The sequence below is a fragment of the Myotis brandtii genome, unplaced genomic scaffold, assembly GCF_000412655.1.
Source record: "Myotis brandtii unplaced genomic scaffold, ASM41265v1 scaffold702, whole genome shotgun sequence".
Lineage (NCBI taxonomy): Eukaryota > Metazoa > Chordata > Mammalia > Chiroptera > Vespertilionidae > Myotis > Myotis brandtii.
The window spans coordinates 2870956-2894668 of NW_005370755.1; the positions used below are offsets into that span (position 1 = coordinate 2870956).

General features: G+C 36.2%; 1 protein-coding gene across 1 annotated transcript in view; it reads right to left on the reverse strand.

The window, feature by feature from the left end:
* ABCA12 (ATP-binding cassette, sub-family A (ABC1), member 12) overlaps positions 1 to 23713 on the reverse strand; it is a 169772-nt gene that overhangs the window by 13093 nt on the left and 132966 nt on the right. Inside the window, exons 34-45 of the mRNA XM_005882288.2 lie at positions 21560 to 21812; positions 20865 to 20951; positions 19991 to 20084; positions 16095 to 16222; positions 14148 to 14235; positions 12283 to 12388; positions 7924 to 7978; positions 7176 to 7353; positions 5560 to 5675; positions 4392 to 4551; positions 2799 to 3052; positions 533 to 737 (exon numbers count right to left, since the gene is read on the reverse strand). Of these exons, the coding sequence (XP_005882350.1) occupies positions 533 to 737; positions 2799 to 3052; positions 4392 to 4551; positions 5560 to 5675; positions 7176 to 7353; positions 7924 to 7978; positions 12283 to 12388; positions 14148 to 14235; positions 16095 to 16222; positions 19991 to 20084; positions 20865 to 20951; positions 21560 to 21812 (1724 nt within the window). The remainder of the gene's footprint in view (positions 1 to 532; positions 738 to 2798; positions 3053 to 4391; positions 4552 to 5559; positions 5676 to 7175; positions 7354 to 7923; positions 7979 to 12282; positions 12389 to 14147; positions 14236 to 16094; positions 16223 to 19990; positions 20085 to 20864; positions 20952 to 21559; positions 21813 to 23713) is intronic.

Below are 23713 nucleotides of genomic sequence, written 5' to 3' on the forward strand. Positions count from 1 at the left end.
TTTACTGAATAAGCTGCTGAAGCAGAAATTTCTCTACACTGTCGAATATATTTGATACATTTACTTTGCAGCTCTGCTCAGAAACTAAGGGATATGCCCACCTTGTCTTTCTCCTTTCAAAGCTGCCTTAATATTGCTCTGTGAAAACAGCAAGAATAAATATGGATGCAGTCCCAGGACCTCACTTCTGACAACTAATTTCTTTATGCTCTTTATTGAAGAGGCCTGGAAACTAAACATTGAGGAGAACACCCTACACAGGCTTCTTGACTGACAGCCCACCACAGGGAGGAGAGTAGCTTGGGAAGGGGCTCAGGACTTAGCATGTGATGAATCCTCCCTATCAAGATGGAAGACGTATAGGTAAGTAACACATGGGTCTATAAGTAAATTTTATATATAGAATCCATCAAATGATTCAGAGGTTGACTTACATACTTTTAGAAAAAAAATTAAGGAAAGATAAAGATTTGAATTTGTCACTTATCATACCAACATTAAGGAGAGTTAGAAACAAAATACTGTTTCTTACCTCCCCAGCAGGTATCCCAATGCTGATGTTGTTTACAGCTATAATCTTTTTGTGGATAAGTTGGTAGGACTTGGTGAGACGATGGAGTTGGACCAGGTCAAATTCACCTGCACCATTCTCAACTCTTAATCTCTCAGCCCGCACATCTTCATCTTCATCTATTGTCTCAATTACAGGTGAAGAATTAAATTTTCTGAAGAAGAGTCTAAAAAATGAAACCAATAATTTGCATCAATGATTCTGAAATGGCACCATTCAATTTGGACATGTTTTAATGGGTTCTTGCTTCACTAAAAGTGTGCTATCATATACTAGGTTTGTTTTAAATTTGTTATGCAATTTGCTACTCAAATAACTTAAAAATTAGTATGACTGCTCTTCACCATATTTGCTATGATATTTGGAAAACAGGTTTTGCTTTCCATGACTTGAATGCCCACAGATTCACTGTTACAATTCAGATTTCTAATTTTAGTAATAAGGAGGTCAGTTTGGGTTTGAAAGTTACTTCCTAACAGAGACCAGAATCATTAATGAGAATCAACACATACAATTGCACAATCAGTGATCACCTTTTAAAAATTTTCTCTATTTCTTCTTTTATCATCAATAATATGAATGGTATTTCTATAATCTTTTTACTGTGAATGTCTTAGTTAGGATCTATCCAGTATGTTAAGGTCAACCATGAAAGCTCAGTAAGTCTCAAATCCCAAATCCACATCAGTATCTTGCTTAACAAACACCAAAGCAAAACAAAGAAAACAAAGTTAAAAACCCAACAAATCAGTTTAGTTTCCCTCCTGATGTCTCTGTGTCTTTTAATGATATCCCCAGAGATCACAACTGTTTTCTTTGAATCTTCTCCATTCCAAAATCCACTCATGCAGTCAGTCTGCTAGCACTGGAAATGCCTTATAATATCTAGTCATTGTCATTGATCATTTTCTGTCTATTTCCATTACCATCATGGGCTTTCACTCTTTCTCACTTAGATTTTTCCAGGAAACTCAAATTACTCCAGTGTCTCTGACTCGTCCATTCCAATCAGCACTATCTCAACAAAATCACACCTCCTGAGACACTATTTGATCATGCTGCTCTCTGCTCAAAAGCCTTTAATGGACTACTGTTTGTTTGTTGGACAAAGTCCAAACCACATATCTCTAACCAAGCATTCAATAAACTCCATAATCTTCCAACCACATACTCTAACTCCTACTATTTCATTGCATTTATTCTGTTTTAAACAAATAGTTACTCATTTCTCAGATATGGCCCAAGATTTTTTTCTCCATCTTTGCTCTTGTCATTTCTTTCATTATTATTAAGTTTTATTTTCTGATAGGTGATATGTGCACATCAAGTATTAAAATGGTGCTGAGAATGTATAGTGAAAAGTAAATGTTCTTCAACCATATACAGTTCATTTCAGCACAGGCACATATAATTATATAGTCTATGCATGTGTTTATATAAATAACATATATTTCCTGTCTAACCCAAATGGTAATATACTTTACTTAGTGTTCTAAACCCTGCATTTTTCACTTAATAAATATTAGAAGTAATCCAAAATATTACACAGATAACTGTGTCATTCTGTCTAATGGTTGCATGGTATTTAATTTATGAATACATGTATATAATTTATTTAACTAGTCCCTAAATAAAGTTAGGTTATTTCATTCTTTTGCTATTAGGAATAGGTTGCTATGATGAATAATTTTATATATACATTAGTCCACATATTTGTGAGCATATCTGTAGAAAAATTCCTAGAAATGGAATTGTTGGGTTAATGGTAGGTGCATTTATGAATCTGTCCTCAATTTTATTTTCCTAAATCTCTAGCTAATATGACAAATATTCACCATTTTTCAAAAAGTTGCCCCAAATGCATTGTTAACATGCTACATAATCAATCTTCTTTCTCCACTTCTATTTTCCCTAACTCAAACAACATAAACAGACTACATCTTTTGTTTATGTACATATTTTCTCTCCATTGCTCAATCTTAATTTCTTTATAGCTCACAATTGTGCTTAATGTTACTCTCTAGTGTACAGCAATACTTGCATAGTAACATTCTATAACTATTTACTGAATGAAATGAATGGTGAATTATGCTACAATTTTTGAAAAGGTTTTTTGAGCAAAACATTTCCATACTAATGGAAAAGCTTAGACATATTGACCCGTCCCTGAATATTTTGAATTGAGTTCCATCCTGGATGTCACACACTATGTTTTCATTGTATTTACCTGAATTTTTTTATTAGCCATTCATTGATTAAGAGTCGCAAGAAAAAGAACATGGTGCCCTGAGCAACCAAAGCCACGAACATTGCACCTAGTTTATCCATCTCAAAGGTTTCACTTGGGTATTCCACACCATATGCTTTTAAGAAGTCCAGGACCGACTGTTGCTGAGAAAGTTCAATCAATCCGTAGCCAAAACAGAATTGTGGGAATATCAGGAAAATGCGCTTGAGGGTTTCAGAAATAAGTTCTAAAGTCTGAAATAAGATAAATAAAAGTGAAGCTTAGTGTTAAACTTCCAACAAATTGACAAAAATTTAAAGTGAGATGTAGACAAATATTGGAACCTGCGAAGCTTATCTAGATTGGCAATTATTTCATATGTATGCTGAATTTGCATATAGGTATTTACTGTAACCAAATGGTGGAGATTCATACTAAAATTCAAGCAGAGCCAGGCCAGTGTGGCTCAGTGGTTGAACATTGACCTATGAACCAGGAAGTCACAGTTCAATTCCTGTTGGGGCACATGCCCAGGTTGCGGGTTCAATCCCTAGTATGGGGCATGCAAGAGGCGCCTATCAATGCTTCTCTCTCACCATTGATGTTTCTATCTCTCTCTCTCCCTCTCTGAAATCAATAAAAAGATATTTAAATATATGTATATTAAAATGCAGGCAGAAAAGATTATATTTTTCTTGAGATGATCTAAGATGTTGGGCCAAACCCTGGAGACAGAATCACTTCTAGACCTGCCTTAGATTTTAGGAATGTAGGAATAGCCAAAGTGTTGGGGTCTGACTCAGGGTATCAGCAGGTGCCTGAGTGAAAGTGCACTACAGCTTCAGAATCTAAGGTAATATCTACTTGAAGAGGGACTAAAATGGTGAAATAAGATGGAAGGAGAAAGACGACCTATCTTAACGAGAAGCAAATGGCTCATTTTCGCATTACTCACACTTGGGGCCAGCCATGCTCCTCATGAATTTTCTTCTTCCTCCTGGAGTGTGCTTGTTTTTTCCTCAGTTCACTTCATTTCCTCTCTATTCTTTCCCATTCAATTGCCTGGCACTGTTAGTGCTTCCCTTCTAACTAATCATAATTGTCGGCTCTAAATGCAAAGTGATGCTTACAGTGAAGTAGGCTCCAACCCATGATCAAAGGGGAATGAATTGGTATTTTTTTCCATAAATGTTGAAATGAATCTTAACATACAATCATATGACTAAGCCATTGTCCTTGTCACTACCATATCATAAAAATGTGTTAATAAGTGAAAAGTTTAACTGACCAATTGGTTGCACGATTCTTGTAGTGCGGTACCGTAGACCTGATTTCACTCTATCACCCAACTCAAGCCCTATCATATGTCAATAGTGTTGTTGCTGGGTAAGTGCAATTATAGTTATTAACCTAGATGGGCCTAAAAAGAATTTTTAAAGGCTGTAGTTTCTCCTCTACTAAATGTAATAGAATCTAATGAAATGTCTCTTTTCTACTCAGGTAATGCAAATTACAAAAAAAATTTTCCACCTTGGACTTGTTGAAGTATATGAGGTATCCAGTGAAGTTTAGCAGATTATTAAAAGACCTTACCGGATCATTAAGCTTTTCCTTGGACAGAAAGTATACCACCGACAAGGAAACAATGGAATTGATGCCAAAGAAAAGGTTGATGCAGACGTAAGTGATGAAAGCCATTCCTGTTTCATGGAAGATCCCAGCCAGCAAATACATCCAAGAAAATGTGGCATACCTATATGTTAGTAATTAAGAATTAAAATTATGCCTTCATTATTCTCCCTATTAAACACATACATGTATACATACATAGATGGAGTTCCAAAGTGAAAATAAACATTAGGAATGAATTTCCAGGCCACATAGCTAGATCTCTTCTTTCTACAATTCTTCTCTTTAGCAACAACAACAGAAATCCAATGGAAGTTTTTAAAATGACAGTAAGAATCCTCTCTTTTAAGGAATCTTGAGCAGTCCTACATCATTACAATTTTAAATTGATTCCTCCTAGAAATGGTATTATACTACCTAAGCAAGATCTTTTTTTTCTTCTTGAAAATATGGATTTAATCAATATAAATCTTACAATTTAAAGTTGAGGAAAAATAATGGTATCATTATAAGCAAGCTAATCAGACCAGGGTATGCTTAGAGCTGGCTGTCTTATTTTGAGCAAACACTTGGACAACCTTTGGGGTAATGAAGTAGAACTAGAGACAAAGAGATCCTTCACCAGCTGCAATTGCTAACTGAATGGATAGTACTCATGCATTCAGGGAAGAAAGAATTGCTACTCTAAGTATTGATTGTATCAATCTGTATTACCCTAATATAGAAACAATATTATGTGTGTTGTTTAGACATCTATAAAAATATGAATAAAATAAATATACCTTAATGCTATATATACTCAACATTTGTTAATACATAAATCCATACATGCATATACATTTTTCTGATCATCCTAAAGCCTCCCCTTTTATGTAAATTAAATTACATATGTAAATTGCTAAGCATGGCACTTGGTACCTAGTAAATGCTCATTAATGGCAGGTAATTCTATTAATAACAACAACATTCACATTCAGATGTATTGTACTTTACAAACTACAAGCATAATGTGTTGTTAGTCATCACTCATGGCTAATGAAACCCCAAGGCAATTGTAAATTAACTAATGAGATTTAGGCTTTGTTTGTGCATAGGAGATTTTTATTCTGTTAATTCTTTCACTGCAGCTTACCCAAATAGCAGGAGTAGGAGAGATACAGCACCTAGGTTGTTCCCATTGTAGAAAGCAGGTAACTTGAAAATTGCAATGACACCAATTGAAAATGCTACGGGCACCAAGTAGAAGACCTATGGGAATAGGTAAAATAATGTTTAACATGTGACAAGTGTTTTTAAAGAAAAATTAATAGCCCATATAGTTTAAAACTATAACAAGTTGACCTAGAAATGTTTAAAGAAACAAATTTTTATTGATGTTCCTGCTGCTGGTAACGTTCAGCTTATTTTACATTGATATCACTCTAAAAATTGTCTCCTGAAACATGAGGTCAAGCCAGCCTTCATCTATATAAATACACATGGAGTCCCTAGTGTTTCTGCCTCCAGGCCTTGAGACTGGATGATTCAGTGCCAGAAGCTCAGTGAGAAAGATAAGACAGCCAGGCATCCGATCCTGGCATTAGATTCAGTCCTCTAAGTATTGATTTCATTTTGAAGACTAGAACTCTCTCAGATGGTTGTGATTTCTAAGGCTTGGTTATCAGTGTGAGCCAGTCTGTGCCAAACAGCAGAGCAGCGGGGCCTACACATTCTTGGAATCACAGGTATATGAACAAAGAACACAAGGTTTTACTGACAAGTACAAATATGAAATGTTGAGAGTTTACAGCAAGATGCACACAATAAAAGAGATGGCATTTTAATTTGGGGGGAGGGGAAGTGAGAATCTCCTAAATTGAAGTGAACACCAGATTTAGAACAACAGAATCTGAATAGTTAGCAGCCCTTCACAGAAGTGTATACTTTTAAGCTTTCTTAACATTAAAGCTCCTATTAAGTCCAGAGGAGTCATTACTGTTCTTTTAGATTTGACTTCTACAACAAAAGCATTTCAGACCTCACTAAATACATTCACAAAATGGATATGCAGTTAATTACTCTCCAATCCTTTAAACCAATGATCTCTACAGCAACCCAGACAATTTCACCATAATCACCAGGCAAAGCAAGCCCATCCTGGGCTTTTGGCCAATCTAGGCACATTTGGAGTCAAGAAAAACCATCCGAACTTTGAGATCACTTTATGCAAATGAGAGGGCTAGCAATAAAATGCATCCTTTATTGTTCCTACTAATCTTCTCCAATGTGTCATTCTGCCTGGGCTGCTACTTTGAAATGTCCAGTATTTGTTGATTAAATTGTATAAGCTTGATTATTTGGTACCATTGGGCAAGGTTGTTCTGCGAAGCTTCTGTTTCTTTGCAGTAATGGCCCTCGAACTTCAGTGTGCATAAATTAACTTGAAGGATTTTGTTAATAGTGGATATTTCCCAGGCTCCATTTGCAAGATAGGGATCTAATGGGTCTGGAGTGGGGCCCTGGAATGGGTGGTCCTCAGACCACCGAGATGAGGGCAGGTGGATTTCTCTGGGACCCCGGAATAAATGTAGCTCTAGCGTATCACCCAACCACTGGATGACTTGCAAGCCGATGCAAAGCATTTTTTTCTTAATTTGCTTATTTTAGGGTAATAATATGAACAAACTAGCATCAGTAAATTTCAAATTTAAAACTGATGTCTTCTACTAAAATCAACCCTGTCTTCCCAAGAATACACAAGTTACTCACCATGTCATATATGAAGTTTGTTACCCAGTAGCATGTCACACCGATGCCTGAAATGTGCTGCAACTGCTTGGCTTTGGTCTGATGCTCCCTTACAACATAGGTGACAAAGCTGGCGGTAGTGACAGAGTAGCCCATCAGGATGGAGAGGGCCACTAAGACATCGATGAGGCTGCTCATTCTGTAGTGAGCAATAGGCAGAAGAAAGCACACATACATTTTTGAACCTCTTTTCCTTTCAGAAAGATTCATGACTAAAATCATCAACAAAACAGTATAGGAGTTGGCTGTGACACAAATAAGTCTTCCTGCAAGGCATCCAGATAATACCTTCTACATGACTCGGCTGTGACCCTGGAATAAATGTAGCTCTAGCGCATCTGAATTGACTGGGGATATTTGATAGAAAACCTCAGTCTCCAAGGGTTACGGGGTGTATCAAGAGATATATAGTTCTTGAGCATAGAAATAGGGCTTAAATGCTATGCAGGGAAATTGAAATGATGAAACACTTATGCACCTGACTTACAAAAGCAACAGATTCTATAAATCTACAGTCAACATGCACTACTTGGCAACCCCACTGTACACTCTTTCAGAAACTTCCTTTTGTCCCAGGCAGTAACTTATATTACCAGCTTTTCTAGATTGACATTCATGCAGATACAACTGTGATTTCCAATTATAGTGCTTAGTGCAAAGACTTGTCTAGGCCAAGGAGGAAGTAGTCATGCCATATATATGCACTTACGTGGCTTGTTCTTGGTCTTGCACGCCTGGATAAGGGTGACTATACATGATGATGGCTTAAAGAAGAGACAGTTCTTTTAGTAGGTATTCAGTTTATCAGAAATATCAAATTTTAGAGAATAAGGCACAATACTTTCTCCTTATGCTATGATCTAAAGAATTTTACTTTAGGGATACTCTTTTAAAGGAAAATTATTTTCTTCCAATCTCATCAATGACATACAAGTGGACATAAAAAGAAAAAGTTTTTAGATCATGTATGGAATTTTGAGGGAAGGGGCTTACATTTCTTATATAGCATTTGCCTCCCTATTATATTTAATTACGGGTTTTCTATTTTCTCCTCTTTGCTGTACTTCAGAAATTATTGGCATATAAAGAAGCAACTCAAAGGGAGACCAATTATATGAGGATCTCCTGAAGAACAGACACTTAACACCCCCTTTCTTCTTCACCGTGCTATTGGCTGTGGTGGGGAAATATTGTACTTGAGAGGATAGATCCCTCCTTCTCTTTATTTCTAAGATGCCTGTTGTTCTGGAATTCTACCACAGTAGGGCTTGGAGCCTCAGCCACGCCTTCAGGGATTTTCATGGGGACATAAAAATCAAGGAAGACTCAGGGAAACTAGCTGGCTTCAGAAAAGTAGTCACTTAATTCCAATATGATCCTACATTATTGGGTTCTCCCACAGTTGGTTTCACTTTTGGAGCTAGAAGCAAAGTTTTTTCCCCTCTTCCTTAGAAGATGTTGGCTAGCCAGAGTCAAAATGGGCTGTCAACAGATTCCTAAAGGACCACATTGTGAAGGTAAGGTCTATACTGCCTGAGTAACTTTGGAACAGAATGGTAGAAACTAGAAGGAAGATATCCCCTAAACACATGTTCCTAGAGTCATTAGCTGAGGTAGGACTTTCTCACTTACTTCTCATATAGCATGTGTTCATTATATTAGTATATTAAGGTCCCATTCACAGCACCCAAATATTATAGAATTATTCTAAAGTTATATTCTCTTAATTAGCTTAAGTTCATCATTGTTATTAAGTAGAATGCGACATGCTTTGAAATTAAATTCTGAAATTGTTATATAGTAAAGAAAAAAGTATGTTGTTGAAGTAAAACAGAGATACTAACAACAATAACCAGTTTTGCCTAGAACTTTAATCACATCATTGGGGGAATAAAATTTTCTTATTTATTTTGTGTGTGTGTGTGTGTGTGTGTGTGTGTGTGTGTGTGTAAATTAATGGGCTTTCTTTTTACTGAGATTCAATTTTCCTTGGGAACCTACATAAACCTAATTGATAAAGGAAAACCTTTTTTAAAAAAATTTCTGCTTTGTGCTTCAGAATCAAAAAGTACTCTAGAGGAATCTTTGCAAATACATTTAGCCCACTATAAAAAATGGCGCTGAACCAATTGTTTTCATACATATCCTTAGCTGTAATGGGCTTTATTTTTACTGAGATTCAATTTTCCTTGGGAACCTACATAAACCTAATTGATAAAGGAAAACCTTTTTTAAAAAAATTTCTGCTTTGTGCTTCAGAATCAAAAAGTACTCTAGAGGAATCTTTGCAAATACATTTAGCCCACTATAAAAAATGGCGCTGAACCAATTGTTTTCATACATATCCTTAGCTGAAAGGTCAAGGAAATGTTAGGGGTTAGGGGTTAGGGGTCTATACCAAAATCTTCTTTGGGGTTCTACAGCATCCAGCACAATGTTTTGAGTACAGCGATTAGTCAATAAATGCTTATTAAATCTAGTCAATCTCAAAATTTCAATTTTTTCTCCCACATCCAATACACATTAAAAGTAACACATTTTAACTCTGGCTGGTGTGGTTAACTTGGTTGGGTTGTCCTGTGTACCGAAAGGTTACCGGTTTGATTCCTGGTCAGGTCATGCAGGAGGCAGCCGAGATGTTTCGCTCTCACATAGATGTTTCTCTCTCTCTCCTTGTCTCTCCATTCCTCTCTCTAAAAATCTATGAAAAATATTTTTCAAAGTAACATATTTTATGTTGTTTCTAGAGTTGTCAACCTAAAATGAGATATTTCCTTTTGACCATTGTTACTAACGCAATAAAAGGTAAGAATAAACACCAGGGGGTTGGGAACAACGTGTCAGTTATTTTGAAAAAAAGCCTCATTGTATAATATTTGTTAGTAAAAACAATATTCCTTGGGAAGCAAGAACAGAATTTTCATGTGTAATTAACCATGAGAGGAAACCATATGAATATAATAGATATTGACATTATAAAGGAAACTTAATTAAAAGATTTTAAATAGAATGTGAGAATTCAAAGAAAATCAATTTTACAGCTAAAGCAAAATCCCAGTTCATGTAGACTCCAACAAAAATGCTTTAAAACAACTAGGGTAGTGGGGTGGGGGTGGCAGGAGAATAGTCGAGTTGATTTTTACAGACAGTATTGCCATGCCAGATCCTACACATGCATTATAAAATAACAAAGGTATTTTGGGGTGACATGGATTTTTTTCTTAAAAAAAAAAATCAAACTTTTTCCAGAGAGGGTGGGAGGCTACCCTCCCCCTTACATAAGTCTATGTAAGAAAAGTTAATTACAAAATATAATTCAAGCTAAGCCTCATTTTAAAATTAAAAATAAATTTACTTTTAGAGTCAATGTATGTTCCAGAATTCTTAATTCTTTATATTCTGTAACTTAAAAATACAGTGGTAGGTGGGGAGGGTACCGGAGCAGGGTGGAGGGGGTTAATGGGGGGAAACGGGGACATCTGTAATACTTTCAACAACACAGGGTGGAGGGGGTTAATGGGGGGGAAACGGGGACATCTGTAATACTTTCAACAACAAAGATTTTTAAAAATACAGTGGTAAGAGTCAGAACTAGCCTGCTGGAGTCCAGGATGACTCAGATTGCTTTGTTCGTGGCAAAGAACACTAGTAATAAATGAAAACTGAATACAGATTTCAATAGATGACCCTTCAAAAGTGCACTGGTCTCTTATTCGCACCTATACTCCTTTGCTACATTTCCCTTAGTCATTTCTATAGTTTTTACACTTTCATTACCTGTCACAGCAACAACCGTCTTTTGCTCTGAATAATACATCCGACTGAAAGTCAAGTGTTCAATAGTATTTCAAAACAGGTTATACTCGGCTAGCTTTAGTCACCATCTCACTTAATTTACCACTTTGACTCTGCCCTTTTCTGACGCTCCACATCTCAGGACTATCTATCTCTTGCTGTTTCATTATGGTTCCTCCTGCTAAGAAAATGCTAAAGCAGTTGGGGGAAAATGGTGTTTTCTCTGAAGTGAAGATTGCAAAAGATTCTGTTTCTAGAACGAGTATTTGATCCACAGTTGACTGGTACAATCACAGAACATACACATACACAATTATGCCCAACAGCAGGGAGATGAAGGAAAAGTAGGCCTCCGAATTTCTCAAAGACATGTTGTATCTTTTCTCCCTACTTAATCGGTTATTTGTTAGTTCATTTATTGGGCTAGCCCTCGGGCTAAGCCAGCAAATATGAGACTTATTTTTTTTTACCTTTATCATTATTATTTTTTCGGATCAATATGGCAAAAACAATTTGAGCAATGCTTAAGACAATAAAAGAGTCTGATGGACAGTAATTGACTTAGAAAAAAATAAATCAGTCTCTTTCAAATTATAGATTCTATTTTTAAAACGATGTGAAAAAAAACACAAAACGATGTGGAAGCCTCTTGGGAAATCCAAATAAAGTAAAGCTGGCTGAGAATAGAGAAGTATTTAAAAAATAAAGAGGCAAGAGTCAGACAGACATGAGTTCAAATCCCACTATGACCCCCAGATAAATAGTAGGGAACAAGGATACTCAGCCTGAAAGGGTGCTTGAAAGATTAGCAACAGTCCCTAGAGAGCATGTGTCATGTGGTAAGTGCTCAATTAATGATAACACTTTTGGTCAAGCATAGAACTTTTAGTTTAAATGTCTTGTCCTCATGTTTAGATTTGTGCTCAGTATTTATTGACATTATTACTTTTATTTTTTAGCCTATATACAAGCAACTAGTTATAAAATATTTTCCTCTGAGATATAACTAGTAGGTATGAAAGCAGAAATAAGGGCAAAGTCAGCATTACTATCCTGAATTGATAAATGAGAAACTAAATTGCAGTTAAGGGGATTATCCCAAACTTTCCATCTGGTGGTCGTTGAGAAGTAGTAGCTTCAAACTCCTTTTAAAGATCTGTGATTTAGGTACCATAAGATACCTGCCGCTGGGAGGAAATGGGATCTAACATGAATTTTTATATCGAGAGTGGCAAAAGGTGCCATACAAGAAGCTCTGTGTAAGCAACTTTACCGTGTCGGGCAGCATCATATTTTGACATGTTAAGTCGCAGGAGGAAATTATTGAGGCTGTTGAGGTAAGCTGGGAGGGAGTGATAGCCTTCTGGATCATACCACACCTGTTCAATTCCAAAAGAAGGCAGGATCAGAACTGTGTTTCAATAAACCAGGCTTCTTTACATCTGACAGCCTATAGAATTCGTATTTAAAATAAGAGTACCAATTCCTAATAGTTTATTTCATCTTGGAAGATTATGAACCATCCTCCAGAGTGTGGACCACAGACCTCTAAGTTTCCAAAATAAAGATGGACAGCGATTGGGAAAGTAGTATTTTTCTGTATGGTAAGTTATTAGTTATCCTGATCTTCTCTGTAGCCCCAGCTTTAAATAAACTGGAAAAAGTGTTATTATCTCCATCTCTGAAGTTGATTTATAGTGAGTCTCAGACTAAAACTAAGGCAGTTTTGGCTCTCGAAATATAATAAAAACACATGGCATATATGTCAGGCTGTAGAAAAAATATTAAACACATATGCAAGCATCAGTCTTAGCGACAAGACTGATAACCTTGAAATTTCCCCCTCTAACTCTCTATTCCTAGTTATAACCCACAAAGAAGTGAGTTCCTTTACTTTCTATGTCAAATACAGAGGGACTTAAAATACTGGTGAACCTCTGTTCAAGAAACCCAGTCGATAATTTAAAATTTAAAATCTGATTTTCAGAGAAATTATTTAATATTATAACTCCTTTGTTTACTCAAGAATATTTACTGTGTTGAGAGAGGGAGGAAAGGAACAAAAGGGGGTGGCATTCAAATATTCAGTATTATTACTTACTTCTCACCTACACTATGACCTTGTGGAAACCAGCTAAAATAGACTCAATACCTATCTTATAGGATAGGTATTGTGAGGATGGAATTAGGCAGCTTGTGTAACAGGTGATGCTAGTGCTTGGTTTATAACAATATCTAAATGAATGTTAGTTCTCCACTTCCCCAAGTTTGTATATGTCTCTGACAACCTAAAGAGAAATATGGGAAGGGCAACTGAAACTCTCTAAGACTACCATTGATAGTAAGTCTGATCATAGGGGTGTGATCCTGTGACTCGTGCTTGTTTCAAAACATAGGTATGATCTAGAAGAAAAAAGAGCCAATAGGATTTTTTAAATCTCCATCAAATTTTGTTAAGTGTCCATGATCTCTAAGAAACAAGGCTAGATAAATATGACACAACACAACAAAGTATAAATAAAATATTAATGTATAGTTTAACAAAAAATTATAAAGGAAGTACACACATTGATCCATCACTCAGGCTGAGAAACAAAACTCGCCAGCACCCAGAATAACTTCTCCCTGACCCTCTTTTCCCTTCAAATCATAATTCTCTCACCCCTAAACAATAGGATGGAGGGTTGCCAATTCTCGACGTCTACAGTGAATGCAATTATAGTTGTGTATTCCTTTTTGTCTTTTCTTCTGCTTATTAATAATGTTTGGGAGATTTAGCCTGTGTATTATATAACACTGAATGTTTTCATTTCCATTGCTAAAAGGTCTATTGAATAAATACATAGTAATTTATTTGTGTATTCTACTGTATATGGACACTTGGAGTTGTGTTTTGGGCTCATATGAGAAACACTAGTATTCACACACACACATATATATATCCTGGTACTTATGTGTACGTGTTTCCCTGGAGTAAATACACAGGACTGAAATCACTGTGCTATGGGGTATGTATTACCCCAAACTGCTTTTCAAATGGATTATACCCATGTTTTGTTTTTACCTCATGGAAATGCTTGAACATTTCAAGTTCACATTCTCATTTCTATGACATCCCACAGAAACTTTATAATTTACCTTGGCAAGTGTTCTATTGGCAGGAACTGCTGTTACATCGAAACGAAGGTCATTAGTCAAAGGCAGCCCAAAACTCCAACCTCCATATCTGTATAAAATAATAAAATTTATATTTGTTTTAATGGAGCAAATAGTCATAAATAGATCTAAAATGTTTAAGATCTCAATCTTTTCTTTCCATTAGGAACACATTTATGGTATAAAATAAATACTGCCTGATAAATATTTTACATTTTCATTGATTTGTTTTTATCATATTTTAGTCTAAAATGTATATTATAGCTAGAAATAAAAAGTCCTAAACAATAGCAAATGTTTTGTAATCATTCTGAAAACCAATGACATAATCTAACCAATTCCTCCAACATAACCAGATTTGCACCATTAGAAATCATGAGACTTTCGGGCTTAAATATCCTTTTTTAGATAAGTTTTGTTATAAACCAAACACTACAATGATATAGCATCAGTTTTTAACTTTTTTCAAGTGACTCCATTTCTTCTATTCTCCCAACTTTTTCCCTTAGCTTGTCCCCTGCTGCTGTATGTTTGTTTTTCTTCCTGGATATTTGAAGGTGAGTTATGATTATGTAACTCCCCATCAGTTCATGGTCTCTTAAAAATAAAAAGTGGATTTTAAAAAATCCAAGTAGAAATTTAAATAATAGATTAGTTTAAATGTCCCAATAGGGGTTGAGTTAAATAAATAATAATGCAGTCATGCTGGTATAATCTTGTGGCTGTCATCCTAAATGTGGTCATAGCACTATAGTTTTGGTATGTAAAGAACACTGTAGTGTATTGTTCACTTTTTAAAAAAATAGATTTTAGAACAGTTTTTTAATAATCAACCCAATTTTGTTGACAATATTTACATGTATGTCTGACCAGAAAAGTTTTGGAAGGATTATTTTAGAGCTAATATTAGTCTTTTATGTAAATTGAGAAATAAAAGTGGGATAAAATGGAAAAGAGGAAAAAATAGTAGCTATTGCAAGCCTACCAACTCCCACATCCCTAGCTTTACAGATGTATAGTGACAAATAAAAATTATATGTATTTAAGGTGTACAACTTGAGATTTTGATAGATATATACATTGTGAAATAATCACCGCAATCAAGCTAATTAATATATCCATCACCTCACATAGTTACCATTTTTTGTGTGTGTGTTGTGTGAATATGTACTGAGAACTCTATCCTCTTAGCAAATTTCAAGTATACAATACAGTATTGTTAACCTTGTCACACCGCTGTCCATTAGATCTCCAGAATCTATTCATCTTGACACTGTTATATCCTTGAGCAGCATCTCCTATCCCCCCCTCTCCCCAAACTCTGGCAACTGCCATTCTACTCTCTACCTCTACGAGTCTGACTATTTTAGATTTCACATATAAGTGAAATCACGCAGCATTTGTCTTTCTGTGTTTGGCTCATTTCACTTAGTTTAGTGTCTTCCAGGCCTCTCCATGTTTTTGCAAATGCAAGCCTACCAATCTTACATTCATAGAAAATGCTTCAGTGACTTAGGTCTTTGTCCAGGGACCTTGCTACACATGTGCACATCTTATCTACATGCAGAGATATGCATATTGAAACTAAGGCCATTTGTCATGGGAAGCAATGCCTTAAAATTCTCCAAGTTGGCATAATCTAGTCAATAACTTCTCTTTTGCTTCAAGGAATAAAAGTGTATAAATTTTACAATACATGTTTGAGGCCGAAAAAAAAAAATCAATGCTTTTTAATTTGCTGAAATGGATCCTAATTTAGAGTCATTACTTAAATATTAATACATAAAGCTGTTTAGATAAAGCAGATATTTAACTATGTAAATAATCAATAGACATGTGCATCCATTGCCTCAAGTTCAGAAGGCAATTACCATTAAAATTAAAAAGCAAGATATGCTCAATTAAATGTTATAAACAGAGTATTTTTACCTTTTTTGCATAAACTCATTAGCAGTTGATATAAGATAATTTTCCAAGCGGTGCCCAGTGAGGTCATAAATTACTTGGGAAGAATAAGTTCTTCTGTGAGGTGGAGAGTAGTTAAACTTAGGACATTCCTGAAAAATAAAGCTAAAAGTTAAGTTCTTTTCTGGCCAGTGCAGTGCAAATCAAATAGACAATGTCAAGGACCTTCAGTCTCATCACCTGTCTATTATTGCAGCTGGTGGAGTGTGACCTCTGCTCCCTGACTTTATTTTTTTTTTTCATTTTTTAAACTACCTTTTATATTTATTGCATGTAATTTTACCTGTTTCCTTTTTTCAATTGTTTAAAGCATTACATATGCCCCCTTTTTTCCCCAATTGACCCCTCCAGCCACTCCCACCCTTGAGGGCAAGCCCCCACCACCTCAGTGTCTGTGTCCATTGGTCATGCTAATATGCATGCATACAAGTCCTTTGGTTGATCTCTAACCCCAACCCTCCCCTGCTATTTGTCTCTGGATCTATTTTTGTTCATCAGTTTATGTTGATCATTATATCCCACATATGAGTGAGATCATGTGATCTTTCTTCGACTGGCTTATTTCGTTTAGCATAATGCTTTCCAGTTCCATCCATGCTGTTGCAAATGGTAAAAGTTCCTTCTTTTCTATAGCGGCATAGTATTTAATTGTGTAGATGTGCCACAGTTTTTTAATCCACTCATCTGCTGATGGGCACTTAGGCTGTTTCCAAATCTTGGCTATTGTAAATTGTGCTGCTATGAACATAGGGGTGCATATATCCTTTCTGATTGGTGTTTCTGGTTTCTTGGGATATAGTCCTAGAAGTGGGATCACTGGGTCAAAGGGGAGTTCCATTTTTAATTTTTTGAGGAAACTCCATACTGTTTTCCACAGTGACTGCACTAGTCTGCATTCCTACCAGCAGTGCACAAGGGTTCTTTTTTCTTCACATCCTCACCAGCACTTGACATTTGTTGATTTGTTGATGATAGCCATTCTGACAGGTGTGAGATGGTATCTCATTGTTGTTTTGATTTGCATCTCTCGGATGATTAGTGACATATGTTTCTCAGCCTTCTATATGTCCTCTTTTGAAATGTGTCTATTTAGGTTCTTTGCCCATTTTTTGATTGGATTGTTTATCTTCCTTTTGTTAAATTGTGAGTTCTCTGTTAATTTTGGAGATTAAACCCTTATCTGAAATAGCATTGGCAAATATGTTCTCCCATGCAATGGGCTTTCTTGTTGTTTTGGTGATGGTTTATTTTGCCGTGCAGGAGCTTTTTATTTTGATGTAGTCCCATTTGTTTATTTTCTCTTTAGTCTCTATTGCCCTAGGAGCTATATCGGTAAAGATATTGCTACGACATATGTCTGATATTTTGCTGCCTATGGAGTCTTCTAACATTTTTATGGTTTCCCCTCTTACATTTAAGTCCTTTATCCATTTTGAGTTTATTTTTGTGTATGATGTAAGTTGGTGTTCTAGTTTCATTTTTTTGCATGTATCTGAGTAAATTTCCCAGCACCATTTATTGAAGAGACTGTCTTGACTCCATTGTATGCTCTTGCTTCCTTTGTCAAGTATTAATTGACTGCTCCCTGACTTTAAAGAGCTTTGAAAAGGAAGGCATCTTGCCTAGGCCAAGAAATTAGAACAAATAGTTATTATATGTAGAGAGCTTATACTTGAATTTAGGGTTCACTTGAAGTAAAAAAATAACACAACTAATGTGATTTTTCTTTTACTGTATTGACAAGCTTGATATATTTGGAGAACAACATTGAACACTAAGATGACTAAAAATTCCCTCAATAATTCACAGGAAAGAAAAAAATGTTTGCCCCAAATTGAAAAGATAACATTAGCAGACTTATGTTCTCAGGGTCTAATAGAAGTGGATGAAAAGTTTGAGTTATTGTCCTGGCCAGGTTGCTCAGTGGGTTGGAGCATTATCTCAAACACCAAAAGGTTGTGATTCAATTCCCATTCAGGGCATATACCTAGGCTGTGGGTTCAATTCCTGGTCAGAAAGCAACCAATCGATGTTTCTCTCTCACCTCTCTCTCACTCTCTTTCTCTCTCTCCTCCTTCTCTCTCTCTAAAATCAATAAAAAGCATTTCCTTGGGTGAGAATTAAAAAACAAAACTTTGAGTTATATTAGTTTTAAGGTACCAAACTTAGGTGTCAGAGCTCAATTTTACATATATCTAAATCAAAATCTAAAATAATTTCCTATAAGTATAAATCTAATATTTATACATCTTATATAATAAAAGCCTAATATGCTAAGTGCCTGGTCGTCCAGTCAGCTGTTTAACCAATCAAAGCGTAATATGCTAATGATATGCTAAGGTTGCTCAACCGCTCGCTATGAAGTGCACTGACCACCAGGGGGCAGATGCTCCAACTGGTAGGTTAGCTTGCTGCTGGCCTCCAGCCAATTGAGACATGCCCTGGAGCCCTCTTATGGTCCCTCCCCAGCTGGTCAACCTCCTGCATCTCTCCCCAGCCCCGATCATGCACCAGTGGGGTCCCCCAGTCTGGCCTGTGCCCTCTCACAATCCAGGACCCCTCATGGGATGTCAGAGAGCCAGTTTTGGCCTGATCCCACAGGCCAGGCTGAGGGACCCCACTGGTTCACGAATTCATGCACAGGGCCTCTAGTATAAATATAAAATTATTCCAAAATGAAAAGTATATATATATTACAGGGTCCCTGCAGACCCTTCACCCAGTCTGCCCATTGTTAACACCTTACATTATAATCACACATTTGTTTAAGTGCTTTGGTACATGACTATTAACCAATCTCAGAGCTAAGTTTTAATCACTTATTTTTATGCTTGTAGCTTTCTGCACTTCCTATTTACTTTTCATTGAAGCTTCCCATGTTTTACTGACTTGAACTGTAGTTTGGGAAAGCCTAGAACTTTTCCAGTTTTTCCTTCCATCCCTTCATACAATGTCCCACACCTTGAGGCTAGTACCACACATGGACTTCCACATTAGATAGATTAGAGACGGGAATAGGAAACTTTTTAAGTACTGGGTAAGGCTAATATTTAAATATGCAAGGATCCCCAAAGATGCCCATTGAACCCCAGCTTTTACTGTTAGTGATTGTCTTGCATGAAAACAGGTTGCATTTATTGGAAACATTTTCATTCTAACATCTTTTACAAAGACAGTTCAGGGTACAATCCTATGACACTTTGTAGAGAATATTGCTAGATTCTTCCCCATGGGGAAGTAAGCTGATAACATAGTGACTCTCAGAGACTAATAGTGATCTCTCTTCTTCAGCCATCTTTAATTTACCCAGTGAATTTGGTTTTCTTAAAAGCTTATTGAATGGATAGGCCTAAGGTGTGTATCCATAGCATAGAGATAGGGTAAGTGATAATTGGACAATCTTTCCTATTTCTTTCAGGACATGATTTTTCTTGCATTCTGGAGGTGTTGCTTGGAGGCAAAGGAGCTCTGTTTTGGACTTCCACATTACTGACTTCTCAGCTGACTACTACTGTGGCAGTCTTGCTGTGTTTTCAAATATGACAGTTATGGTGCCATTGTGTTGTATGAAATATAGAGCTTTCTGTTTAGAACTGAACTGAACCCAAAAATTCATCTTCGGTTAGTTTCCATGAAGACCATCATAGAATTACCTACCCTTGGAAATTTGTCCTGAGATGGATTTACAACGGTGACCTGAAGTTCAAAGCCAATATTTTTGAGCTGCCCAGGTCCACATCTCTGAGCTACTCGCTTCCATAAAATGAAATTATACTGACTCTTTGGTAACCTAGATATATCTTTCAAGTTTTGATATTTATTCTTTTCTTTTTCCTACTTCACTAAGAATTTCATCTTACCTGGACATTTTCCGAGCAAGAGCAAACTCCAAAGTTACTGATACGTTCTCCACTGCTGTTCCATTTTCCCAGACTGTCTTTTTCTAAACAGCTTCTGCAAGTGAAATTGATATTGAAATGAGGTATGTGTGTTCTCATATTTATGCATGAGCATAGGAGAGAGTGTTAGTTATTGAATTCAGGTCCTGTACAGCTTACTGATTTGTGATTACTTGAATGTACATTGCACTACCATTTTCAAGTAATCTGACATTTTGGGGGAGTTGATGGAGAGCACTTAGTAATTAAGCAGCATTAAAACCAAAGCTCACAGAATTGTCTTAATAAGGCAGGAAGTGTTTTTTTTTTTGACCCCTTTCTTGTCTTGGTTCTTTCCAATCTCTCCTCTGACAGGAAGGGGATACTTTAGCAAAATGATGCATTAATGTCAGGCTTACATGTGTTGTGTACTATCTTAAAAGTTTGAATAAGCAACACTACATAGTGCAAAAACATGGGAATTGGAGTCAAGACTTGGGTCTCAGCTTTAGCCATACAACTTTCTACCTCAGTTTCTTTATACAAGAATCTTAGTCCTTAGGAGCCTCAGTTTCTTCATCTTAAAAATGGGATTAATACCTCACAGGACTGTAGTGATTGTTAAATGAAAACATGTACATAAAAGAACTTTATAAGTCATAAAGCATCTACTGTTTATTATTTTACAGCACAGCCAGGGAATGAACTAAAGGAGATAGATAATATCCATTAAACACATTTCTATCAGTGTACTACCCTCCTCCAGCCAAATAATACACACCCACTTGTCCACACACCCTCATATACATGCACACACACAAAGTAGAACATTGAAAAAAGAACAAGAAGCACTCACATATCACTGGAGTTCAAACACGTGTTGTCGATGCCAGGGAAGGTCCACATTGCTGAGACCAGTGCTGCTGTGCTTGGGTTAGAATTCCTGCAACATAAAAAGATAGAAACAAATTCATGACTCCTTCACTTGTCTCCCATGTTAACCTCATGCTCATGAATAATTTGAGAAAATGAAATAGTCTCTCTATGGACTGCTGTCTTAAATATCTAAGAAAGACTTAATCACAGGGGGGGAAAGTATCACAGAAAAAGATAAACACACATCTCTATTTGGCTGCCTTGTTATTCTCTTGATTATCATATATGTTTACTGATCACATATTGTATCTACAACACTATATTATACAGAATTCTAACATTATTTTTCAATTTGTGAGACCAATAAAGAGTTATTTGCGATATATTACAATAGATTGGGAAGCCATACCTAACCTGACTCTCTTGATTAAAGTCTAGTCTTTAAAAATAAAGATCTACTAATACTTTATTTTTAGGCAAACACAAAAACTCTTCAAAGTTATTTGTTGGCAATATCATGTCACAATAAACCAAACTGTCCCATCCTTTGACAGAATTAGGTACTGTAGCTCCTAAGTTCGTATTCTTCAGCAATTCATCCCATTCATTCAGGCACAACTGTACTTCTAGAAGCAAGGTGGAAATATCTTTTTAGGTAAAAAAAAGGAAACTTACGCATAGAAAGCTGTCTGTTCAGAGGTACCATAAAGAGATGGGGAGATCTGGATCTCAGGATAACTGTTGCTGGAATTTTTCAGTGTGCCGAGGCCCATGGCAGTGGTGACAAAGACGATGGGAAGGATGACCTGGGCAATGAAACCTTTCCAGTTCCTGCGGGTGTGGTGGAACCTCTTAATGAGGATAGCCATTATCTTCTTCAGTAACAGTCCAAAACCATCCAGTCTCTCTCCTGTTGTCAGGATTTTGTCTGATTGAGAAAAAGAGATTTCAGTTGGTTCTGGGAAGTCCTAATACATCAAATAATAAAGTTACTCCAAAAACTATGGATAGATGATATAATGTGATATGGTGGGAAAACCTTATATTTTAAAGATTTGGATTTTAGGTTCAGCTCTTTATTTATCACCTTTGGGTTGAACCCCTCCATCTCATAGAGCTTCATGTAAAAGTGTTTTGAAAATTACAAATCACTATACAAAATATATTGTTAGTCATGTACATTGTAGTTTTGTACATCAAAGAGACATGTAGAAGTTTATAAATGAACATTGTTCCCAATCTTCAGTCTCCGTGAGGGTTCAGTATGAATGACTAATTACTAATATCGAAGAGATAGTTTCTAACAAGACACTGAATTCAAATAAGATAAATGGAAACCAGAATATCAATCTAGTATAAGAACTCATTCCTACTGTGGGAAACTGGGAAACAGTCATTATAAGTCTCAGCATCTCTCATTCTTTTCTTTTTTTGGAATAAGAATATTTATTATTTACTTATTATTTTTTGCATGGCTTATACCTACAGTATATATATATATATTTTTTATTTCAGTCTCTCTCCTCTATTGCAATAGTTTTATTATTTTTTAAAATATATTTCTTTATTGATTTCAGAGAGGAAGGGAGAAGGAGAGAGATAGAAACATCAATGATGAGAGAGAACCATTGATTAGCTGCCTCCTGCACACCCCACACTGGGGATGGAGCCCGCATATATTTTTATTGACTTCAGAGAGAAAGGAAGTGGGAGAGAGAGATAGGAACATCAATGATGAGAGAGAATCATTGATCATCTGTTTCCTGCATGACCCCTACTGGGGATCGAGCCCAAAACTCAGGCATATGCCCTTGATGGGAATTGAACCGGGACCCTTCAGTCTGAAGGCCAACGTTCTATCCACTGAGCCAAACCAGCTAGTGCTATGATATATTTTATTTTATTGTCTTTCATTCTTAATGTGAAGTCCAATGAATTCACTTTAAACATGGGGAAAGGAAAATGCCTCCTCCAAAGTATAATTCTAGTTCAAACACTTATTCATTACATTCTCTTTAGAAATTTGGTGTACTTTTATGTACATTTAAAAACTCAATTTTTACCACTAGAGTCACAAAAAAGAGCTTATTAGGCAAAATGTCTACCCTCTTGCCCTCCAAAATGCTCTTCAGGTGTGGAGGAAAATTCCATGGCTTCTAAGAGTCAGAGCAACTGTGGAGGCCATAAAGTGTTTCCTCCTTAGTGCTCTTACAACTGATAATCTCAGCAGCACCCCCTAAAATTAGGTTCAAATATAACATTCTCTCCTAAGGCCTGCCGCCAAGCAAGCATGTGATAACTTGACAGTATCCACTCTGTGGATATTTTAAATTCTTCATCACAAATTATGCAGCACAAAAAATCATGATCTTCATTTAGCAGATAAGGAAAAATACAAAGCTGCTTAATTTAAAATGAACTCCAATTAAACAGAGTGAACAAGTTTAAATGAAAAGTCGTATCTCTGCAAAGGGAAATTGCAGAAGGAGCTGAATATATTAAGTTAATTAGTATGCTTTTCTGTTTCTTAAGAAAATTCTGTTTCTTAAGAATGGCTTACAGGTGGATCAAACGGAGCTTTCTAAAAGATAATGTCAATGATGGGTACATTTTGACTGAAGAAGAGTTCCAAATTATGAGACAAATACGGAACATGTACTTCCTGAAGCAGATGACCACCTTCAAAGTCCTCAATTCCATGGACTCGACAGCTCTATTCCCCAAAAGATGATAAATGGGGAAGATGGCAGAGGACAAATGAGACTCCCAAGTTCCAGAATTATACAAACATTAGAGATTGCCTTTTCTGAGTTTTGGAGCTAGGCAAAT